Genomic DNA, 10,600 nt, shown 5'->3' with positions numbered 1-10,600 from the left:
TTCTTTTCAATCCACACTTTCCGCACGTGTCATCCAGAGACTTTGGAACTAGACTTCCATTTGAGCAGCCTCCTGGGTAGCTGTAACAGTCCGCAGTGACGTCCACGAGAAGAGTGGACTCTTCTTCTTCTTTTTTTTTTTTTTTTCTGTTTCAAAAGGCTTTATTTTTACTTGGTCCAAGACTTGAGAGGGGCTCCAGGGCATTACAAAGCTGCCTAGTGACTTCTTGAGAGGTTCGGGTGAAGGTCCTGAGGCCGGCTGGTGCAGAGCAGAGGTGGGAGCCCCTCGGAAGGAGAGGCCTCCTAGTCATGCTTGAGAGTGAGCCGCCCAAAGAGGTACTCGCCCAGAGACACCTTGGGGCCCAGCAGCCAACCTGCGGAGGTTGGTCAGGTGGTTGCCCATCTTCTTGATGAACTTCACCTTCTTATCCAGGAAGTGGTTTTCAAGGAAGTCACAGAGATGAGGATCTATGTGGGAAGAGCCCAGGGAATGAAGATCCAAGAGGGCCTGGTTCAAGTTCTTCTCCAAGGCCAGGGCAGCTTCCATGGCCTCCTGGGTTTTACCCCACTCATCTGGAGATGGCTTCTGCACATCCTGAAAGAGTGCACGGCCTCCGCGATCGTTCTGCAACTTGAGGAGACGCTCGGCGCCCTCGCGCTTCTCCTTGGCCAATTCGCGAAAGAAGTGGCCTACACCCTCCAGAGCCACGTCATCCCGGTCAAAATAGTAGCCCAGCGAGAGGTAGGTGTAGGAGGTCCGCAGGTGCAGGTTGACCAGGCGGTTCACGGCAGCCTCCACTTCGGTGGAATAATTCTGACGAATCTGGGAGGTCATGGTTGAGACGCAGTCTGGAGCTACCCGCAAAGAGACGGTGCTGGCTGGTCCTGGGAGCTGAAGGCGGCGAGGTGATGGTCCCGACTGCAGATGAGGAGCGGTGGAAGCTAACAAATGGAGGCCCCGGGTCTGTTCCGTCCAAACACTGTTGAAGCAAGACACAGATCCACGGGATCTCCGAAGGCTGCTCAAAAGTGGACTCTTCTGTGATGTCTCCAGATCACAGATTAAAATGCCCCACAGCTGTGGTCGGCGCCCTTCCAAATGTGCCACCCTTCAGTGTGGTTCCTTTTGTTAAATTGTTTTTGTTACTACTTTTTAACTGTAATTTTACTACTGTTATAAATTGAAATGCAGATCTCTGATATTCAGGATATCTGATATGTGGACCCCAAGAGGGTCACAACCCATGGATTGAGAGCCACAGCCCTACAGTCTTGCGCTTCTGCTAAACACTGGATTACACAAGACCCCTACTTAGAAAACCTCTCGCTTACCTTGAGGACAGCTGGCTGTTTTTTCCCTGGACTTTCCTAAGTGAATCTGTTGAGTAACTCAGAAGAAACAGCTGCCTGGGACAGCTGAGCTTTATACAGTCTAGTTCCTTCTCAGAAGGAAGGATAAGAACCTCACAGAGTGTCAGGACAAAAAGCTTATCTGCTACCATCATGTAAAATTGGCCATCTTAGTGGTTCACAGCCTCTGTGGGCTGTGAGCCCATCTGATTGTTCCCACCTGTCCTGTCTGTCTTTTGTCTTTTTCCGTCTCTCAAAAGCAAAACACACACACACACAAAAAAAAACAAAAAAAAAAAAAAAACGACAACAACAATAACAAAAAAAAAACCTACATGTTGATTTGACCAGTTAAAAGATACTGGCACATAATGATTCAAAATGTTCCATATTTCTACTTTTGCTTTATAAAATATAAAAGCCCACTACTGGTTGTGTTCTTCTTACTACCTGCCTTGAAAATTAAAGGTTACAAAAGGGCCCCCCAAATTAGATACAAACACTTCTTTTTTAAAAATAGAATATAATAACATAAAACAAAAACAAATTAATCGGAATGGGATAAAACAAATGGAAGGAAGAGAGTCCAAGAAAAGGCACCAGGAACAGATACAGACAGAGACCCACTCATTCACACACTCAGGATCCCCAAGATAAATATTCTTCTTTAATGTCAGGTATCTTAGCTGGAGAGTGTGACTCAGTGGCCGAGCATTGGTCGAGCATGTACCAAAGCTTATGCCTGAGCCCAAGCACCATCCACAAAAATCAAGATCAAGTGCCCTAAATTATACTTAAACATAAATTACAATATCCTGATAGGTAGTCTCTCAACATTTGAAAACCTCCACCAGGAAAAACAGTTGCTTCCAAGACCACTCATACATCCCACCCGATCTCTAGAAAATTCTCCCTGTTTTATGATTACAGATATCTGTTATAGACACTTTACCATCCTTCTGCTCCCCAGCACCCCCTCATCCTCAGAAAGGTTTTGTGGATTTTATTCATTCGCCAAGCCCAGTTCAGTGTCTCCTTGGTGGGTTGACATCCCATGAACTTAAATATCTCTGGTCCAGGCAAGAAGAGAGCTCAGTTGTAACTGTGTCCCTGGTTCCCTACTTGGAAGAGAACACACTATGAGGCAAAGTGATGTTGTGAGCACTTGCTGTTCTCTTCCTAACTGGCTGCAACCCCCAGACCAGGTAGTAGGATATCCACCCTCTCATTCCTCTTGGAATTCTTGATACAAATCAAGGGCATTATATCACCAGGTCTTTGTTTTTCTGTTTTTGTTCTAGAATCTGACCTCTGTGGGAAACTTGGGATGGAGATGGGTGTGGCATGAAAAGCAGAAAGAGGGGAGTGCCTCTGAAGTCAGAAGAAAAGGGGAGCAGAAGAGCAGATGGCTTAAGGGTGGAAGGGAGCTCATCCTGCTTTCCCCAGGGGGTGCTTTAGAGACTTTCAGAGGACTAAAGAGAAGGCTCAGTGGGTAGGGGAATTTGTTGTTCAAGCCTGAGGACCTGAGTTCAAAGAAGGACACCTAATGCCTCCTATGGTCGGACATACACACACACTCACATGTACACGTGTGCACGCACATACACACACACACATACACACACACAAAAAGAGAGAGATTCGGATCTTAGAACATCTATTTCAGGAACCAGTGAGGCTTAAGTCTAGCTATCGGGTGTTCCATCTGTATAGATATTTATGATGCAGTCTTTCTGTGTAACTACCAGATATCTTCACCAAAGTCCTCCATGACTGAGGCTTGGTAGAGACTTCTGTGAGGGACTAATAATGAACATGTTTTCCCCCTACTTTCTGGCTACTAAAACTTTGAAGCGTTCTCCCAGGGAAGGGGAGAAAGCCTCCCAAACTGAGTCCAAATTATTTCCCTCTAGCCCACCAATTTGTAGATTTAGAGTCTGATTTTTAAAAAATTAAATACCTTGTTTTTCTTTGTTTACAGTCTGTACTGTAGCAACAACAACATTTCCATCCCCTTTAGACCTAGGAAGTACTGTGAAGGGACTCGAAGGTCTCTCTGCATTAGTGAAAGCTATCTAATTGGAGATAATACTTTCATGTCCTGTGGTAATAAAATGATTTTATGCTCAATATAAAGCAGTGTGACCCCTGTCGTGTCACCTTTATGTCTATGTCTAACTTTCCTCTCCTGAAGAATGAGACAGTGAGACAGTGGCTTCTAAAAACTGCCGGTGGAGTTCCACATTGCTATGCAGGCGATTGTTTCGAAACATTTTAATGCCATGAGATTTGCAGAGGTTGTTTAGAATATAGACCAAAGGCTTCATATCCAGATAAAAGCACATATTCTTAAGTTCTGGCTTCTTGGGGCTCTGAGAAAGCTAGCTATCCACTTCAACACTTCAGTTTCCTCATTCATAAAACGGGGATATTAATAGTAGCTAGTTTGTAGCATTTTGTAAGAATTGAATGATATAGCTACCAAACATCCGCGGCAAAGTACTCAGCGCATCCTAAATGCTAATTAACTATTCTGTGCTGCAGAGATCGGGGTGGGAACATTCTACAGAATTAAACACCTCAGAAATGTTTAAGCACTTGGCATTTCAGCTGATTTGAAAGAAAATTTTCCCACTTTAAAAAAAAAATAAACATCTGGACCTAAACCATATATGATTATAACTACCAAAGGGGAGAACACATTTCAATCCACAAATGGAGAATATTACTTATTTTGATCTAAAAATAGCTCAACACCGTGATATAAACGCAGATTGACTTTGCATACATATTCACAGGATGATTAAGAATAGAAAGCTAAAAGCACAGTACTCAATTTCATTTATGTAGATGTCTGAATCCTTAAAAATCTTTTAAATCAAATCACTTCCCATCGTCTCCCAGGCAGATGATACAAAGGTCTAATCGATAATTCATCCCGACAAAGAAACTCATTAATCAGCTCGGGCTGGGACGCGCATCTTATCAGGGACCCTTGTTTTGTGTAAATGAGATAATTTAGTTCAAAGTGAATAATCCAACTCTCTATAAGTAAGTCATTCCAAGATTAAGCATTATGAATGCATTTAAAAAAAGGCCTCCCCTGCCTGGGTGCGAATCATTTCTTTCTCACTTGACTCTGAAGGATGGACAGTCTAGGGTTATGAGAGTCCCTTTGAAATCACCAGATCCACTGGTGTCTGATGCGGGAGTGATTTCTTTCTAATCTGTTGCTTTCATTGGTTAATTAATAAAGAAACTGCCTAGGTCCACTTGATAGGCCAACCCTTAGGTGGGTGGAGTAAACAGAACAGAATGCTGGGAGAAAGAAAGCCGAGTCAGGGAGTCGCCATGATTCTCCCACTCCAGACAGACGCAGGTTAAGATCTTTCCTGGTAAGCCAGCTCATGGTGCTACACAGAATATTAGAAATGGGTTAGATCAAAATGTAAGAGCTAGCCAATAAGAGGCTGGAACAATGGGCCAGGCAGTGTTTAAAAGAATACAGTTTTTGTGTAATTATTTCAGGTATAAAGCTAGCCTTGCGGGCGGCCGGGTGCCAGGTACTTAGCCTGCTGCTCTTATCACAACAGGTGTCTGGGTTCTACCTAATAATATGCATGGCTTTCTGTCCAGTTCATAAAGTCCTTTGCCTGGTGTGTTGTATCTGCATTTGCCCTGGAGATGAACAGATCCAAACAAAATAAAGAAGGACTTTGGAGGGAATGGGATACGGCTCTTTTGTAGTGTGGGTAAGGCGCTGGGTACCTCAAGGCTCTGGGTGCCATACCCAACTCCAAACAGTTTAAGAGTGTGGGGGAAGCAAAGAATATGTATTTTTAGATGTCCTCAAACCCAGCCCTTCAGACAGCCTATCTTTCCCTCCTTACCCATTCTACAGGCTGGTCATTCTCTTCCACATGATCTACAAAAGGCTTAAGGTATTATGAGAACCTGCAGAGATTATATGCAAATAAGACACCATCTTCCATAAGATACTTGTGTGTCCGATTGGAGTCCTTGGGGAAGCTGGAGCCACTCCCTAGAGATAATGAGGGACAAATATATCTTATTACTGTTTGTTCTGCTTATCTTTGCTATGAAGAAAGTGCTTTTCTTTATATATTTGATAAGGGTTAGCTTTAACAAAGCTCTTTAAGAAATGTGCATTTTCAAGGGCAGTCAGTTCTACTAATGCTGACTGGGTACTCTGGGTCAACGAGCCTATTGCTAAAACAAAACTCCAATTTTTTTTTTTTTTTTGAGGATTTCCTACATGAGTACAATACATTTTCATCGTATCTACCCCTTCTTCTCCTCTCCAACTCCTCTTGTTGGGCCTCCAAGTCTCCCTCTCAAACTCATGTCCTCCTCTTCTACTATTTTTGTTATTATTATTATTATTATTGCCATCATTATTATTTAACTTACTGAATCCAATTAGTGTTGCCACAAGCACATGAGTGGAGGGCTGATCACCGGCGCATGGCCAACCTACCAAAAGGTTCATTCCAGAAGAAACGTGCCTCTCCCTCCCTCAGCAACCATCCGCCAATCATTGCTCCTCATCTAGAGGTGGGACTTGGTGAGCACTTCCTCCATCCATGCTGGAATCTGACTGTGTAGTTGTGTGCAGGCAACCAAAGCTGCTGAGGCTCCTGAGCGTGGCCTTCCAGTTGTGTCCAGAAGACACTGTTTTGTGACAATCCTCCACATCCCCTGGCTCCTATTATCAAGGTAGTATTAACAAATCAACAGCTTAACAAAATAACTAAAAATTGTTATGCTCAGAACTAAGAAAATGCCACACATAGCAATGTTAATTCTAGAACTGAGAACGCTTGCCTTGAAGTGTTTTCTAATCTGGAAGGGCTATCTGCACCTTCGAACTGTCCTGGCTGTGTAATGGAACTTAAGCAAAGCGAAAGGAGCCTTGGGGCCATCAGTGAGACTTTGGTAAACCGCTGTCTGGTTCAGAACCAATAATAATCTATCAAGATTTTATGTAAACATACATTTGAGCCAGCAATTTTTCTAGGAACTTACCATACTGTGACACTCCCATTCCCTGTATCTCTATTCAAGGCCAGTAAGATGCCTCAGTTGTGATGGCATTTGTTGCCAAGGCCCACAACTTGAGTTCAGTCCCTAGGACCCACACAGTGGAAGGAGAAAACTTTATTCCTGTAAGTCATTCTCTGATCTGCACATAGATGTTAAGGCATGTTGCACCCACAGATACACCCACACACACATAATAAATCATTTTCTTTAAAAAAAAAAAAAAAAAAAGATACTGGGGCCAGCAAGATGTCACAGGATTTCAAGGCTCTTGCTATCAAGCTTGACAGTTTGAGTTCAGCTACAAGATACACTTGTTGAAAGGAGAGCATGGACTCCCGTACATTGTCTTCTGACCTCCAGATTCACGCCATGGCATGCATGTTCAGCACGCAAGTGCACACACACACACACACACTCACACACTCACACACTAAAGGTAAAAAAAAAAAATCTACGTAAGAATATTCATTGTAGCCGGGCGATGGTGGCGCACGCCTTTAATCCCAGCACTCGGGAGGCAGAGGCAGGCGGATCTCTGTGAGTTCGAGACCAGCCTGGTCTACAGAGCTAGTTCCAGGACAGGCTCCAAAGCACAGAGAAACCCTGTCTCGAAAAACCAAAAAAAAAAAAAAAAAAAAAAAAGAATATTCATTGTAGTGTGGATTGTAATAACAAAGAACTGGTCTCAGTAGAACTACCAATAGTTCGGTGGTTAAATGTTAGTAATTTATATAATGACACATAACTTAAAAATAATAAGTGAATGAAATACATTTTAATGTGCTGACCTTAGAAGATCACCTATAAACATGATTCTAAAGGCATGGCTGTCTCTCTGGCTGTTATCCAACTTCCTTCTCCCAGCAACTGCTAGGTTTACAGATTGCTCTGATGTTTGTCCTCTCACACGCTAATAAAATGCTCCTGAAACTTAAAAATAAAATAGACACATAGATAGGCAGGTAGATAGGTAGACAGACAGACAGGCAGACAGATCTCCAGCAATCATCACATTGGAGAATAGGACAAGATACCTAGCAATCTGTACAGTGCCATCCTTTGTGAATAATAGAAAAATTAATATATACATTTTGCTTGTTTGTGAATTAAACTAGACACACACATTCTCCAAAAGACAAAGAAAAAGGTAAAATATTAAAAATCTTTAAGCCAGGTAGTGGTGGCACATACCTTTAATCCCAGCACTAGGGAGGTGGAGGCAGGTGGATCTCTGTTAAATTCAAGGCCGGCCTGGTCTACAGACTGAGTTCCAGGACAGCCAGAGCTACACAGAAAAACCCTGTCTTGAAAAAACAAAACAAAACAAAATAAAATAAAAACATTTAATTCTGTATTCAAATGTCTTATTAAATTATTTTTAACAATTTATTTAAATAACCAAAACTCTGGAAAATAAATCTGATACTCTTCACTGAACTGAGACTTCAAGTGACAAGAGCTCACTGCTGTTAATACAGAAACACGCAGGCTCTCAGTCTCCTCAAATTGATTTAGAGCAGAAAGTGTCAGCAAAGGTTTTCTTGCCTCCCAGAAGGCAGACATACGTAGCTCTGATAAACCAGCCCGCCTCCATCTTAAGCTTGAAAGTCATCTTATATTAAAGACAAATCAGATTCATTCCTGTTTATGATTAAATCTGTTTCTCAAGGACTGGGCTAAGCCTCTCCTGTAACCTTAACTACAAATGGTTCTGTACTGCCTGTTCAGGAAATAGCAACTATGCCTTTGTTTCAAAGGTTAGTAGACAGTCACCTTGCCGCCATGTCTTTGCTTCAGGAGGTTACTATGACCAACTTGTTATGCTTGGGTTCTACATCTGTAATCTCCCCTATTTACACACCAAATCCCCCATTTGGGAACCCCCTACTCCTAACCTACAAAAACCCTTATCTTTTCCATGTCCAACACTGATCTCTTGAACCCTGACTTTTATGATTGCTGGCGGGTCCCAAGCAGCTGGTGGCAGGTCCCAGCGGCGGCAGGTCCCAGTGCCCCATCCAGAGCAGCGGGGGCCGGGCAGGCAGCGGGTCCCAGTCCCGGCAACACTGAGTCCCCGGAAGGTGCAGTTTCCCAGCAGTCAGCAGCTGGACAGGTGAGCGGCTGGGAGACACGTGGGCTGACACATCGTATGGATCAGAATTAGATATTTATTACTTAGAGGAGAGAGGAAGAAAGAGAAGAACAGGAGAGAGACAGAGAAAGGGAACGGGAGAGAGGGAACGCACACGTGCCAAGAGGGGACAGTGAGAATATAAGATGGCCAGAGGAGGGCAGGGGTCACCAGGAGTGGGCATGGCTTGTCTCTTAAAGAGCCGAAAACCATAACATTGACTTTACGAAGAGACAGCTGGTGTTCATGAATGTGCAAGCTTGCTTTAATTACTGGCTTGCTTTAATTAATTTGGCCATGATGATTTGGATTAGTGGTCTTTGCCCTCGCATGTGTCAGACTCACAGATCACCTCTCGGCCCAGGTCATGGTTTCCTCAGTGTTGGTCTCGCCAAGCTTGACTCCCAGGCTTATGCCACCAATATCTCAGCAGAAACAATATTGCTTCAATTCTTTCTGAGGAGACACAATATACACAACTACTAACCCCAGATAGGGCCCATGAGAGACAAAAGTAATGATTCTATCCAAGTTCAACTTGGCGAGGGGTTACTTACAGACATAGGCATGATTCACATACAGCTGAGTCACCCGAGAGCCAACGTGTGTGGTGACGACTCCCAAAAGCTGCAAGCCCATCACTCTCTGCAAGACTTGCAGGCAGCTCACCCAGTCTGAGAGTCTCCTCACAGGGGCTTAGCTGCTTAGAAGGCTTAAGCTCCTTAGCTTAAGTTGTTTGTGGCTTCCATCACCTTAGAGAGGGGCCCTGGTGAATCTTCTAAATTCATCTTTCAAGACGTGTTTATTTCCTCTGTCTCACAAGGCCACCCTCTCCTTCCTGAGGGAATGTTTTAATCTGAAGGGAACTGCTGTGCAACACACTTGCCCCACAAAGGCCTGAATCTCCAAGCAGAGAAGACCCCTCAGAGAAGGCCCAATAACTTCCTACCAAAATGCTGTGTTTTATTTTTATATAATAAACCACGCCAAGGCTGATTTTAAATTTTTCATTTGTCACATTGCCTTTGGTTTATTTTGTTTTTGTTTGTTGTTGATGTTGTTTGTTTTTTTGTTTCCTTGAGGTTTAGGAGAGTGTTGTTTGTTTAAATTTATTTAACTTTATTTCATGTGCATTGGTATGAAGGCATCAGATCCCCCAGAAACTGGAGTTACAGGCAGTAGTGAGCTGCCATGTGGGTGCTGGGAATTGAACCCAGGTCCTCTGGAAGAGCAGCCATCTCTCTAGCCCCATTTGTTTTTGAACAGGGCTTCACTAGATAGTCCTTGCTGGTATGAAAATCGCTGCAGAGACAAGGCTGGCCTCAAATGCAGCAATCTTTCTTTGCCTTCCTGTTTTCCTTCCATTCCTTTCTGTGTGGCATGCGCATGTTCACACTCATACAACACACACACACACACACACACACACACACACACACAATGTTAGCATTCAGACACACCTGGCCCACCCCTGGAATCTTGGCAGAGTGTTTCACCCCAGCATGTCTGCATTTACCCTGGCATGCTGTGTGGTCTCTGTGCTCACGCTCTGTGCTTTTCCCTTTTAAAGGGCAGAAACCCACCTGTTCACTCTCTTCTTTCTCTTCCTCTCTCCCACCAGCCTCTGCCTCTCTCTCTGGCCCCCCAATAAAAACACTACAGGCAAGCTCTGGCATCTGCAGTCTCTCTCTCTCTCTCTCTCTCTCCAGCCCACCATTTTTAAAATTGTAACACACACCACACACAGAAGTCTGACTCTTCCAGGTACTGTCAAAATCCTCTTAGTCATAACAATATGCCAAAAATATGTGTCAGAAAAACTTTACTCACCACAGATTCAGTATGAAGCAACTGGGTAAGACAACGCTGAAGAAAATTATTGTGGTCCCCAGCTGCACGCACACAAATATGATGGTCTTGTTCTAGGGTGGGCAAGGTCCCACATACACTTAATCCAACAACACGCTAAAGAACATCACTGAGCTACAGGGTGCAAACTATGAATTCCCCTTTAAGAATATAACCAATGATTTTCTCGTGTTTTCAGAATTATGTA

General features: G+C 43.6%; 1 protein-coding gene across 1 annotated transcript; it reads right to left on the bottom strand.

Annotated features, from left to right (window-relative positions):
* Window positions 1-306: 306 nt before the first annotated feature.
* Window positions 307-897, bottom strand: LOC130878350 (ferritin light chain 1-like). Its single transcript, XM_057776273.1, has one exon. The coding sequence runs from the start codon at window positions 832-834 to the stop codon at window positions 307-309; it is 528 nt and encodes a 175-aa protein (XP_057632256.1). The 5' UTR covers window positions 835-897.
* Window positions 898-10,600: the final 9,703 nt, after the last annotated feature.

This window comes from Chionomys nivalis, chromosome 7, assembly GCF_950005125.1.
Source record: "Chionomys nivalis chromosome 7, mChiNiv1.1, whole genome shotgun sequence".
NCBI classification, from domain to species: Eukaryota; Metazoa; Chordata; class Mammalia; order Rodentia; family Cricetidae; genus Chionomys; species Chionomys nivalis.
The sequence above is the reverse complement of the archived record's forward strand: the minus strand, read 5'-3'. Positions and strand labels throughout refer to the sequence as shown.

Excerpts from the sequence above, each read along its gene's own strand:
- LOC130878350 (XM_057776273.1), bottom strand. The coding sequence starts at position 834 with ATGACCTCCCAGATTCGTCAGAATTATTCCACCGAAGTGGAGGCTGCC.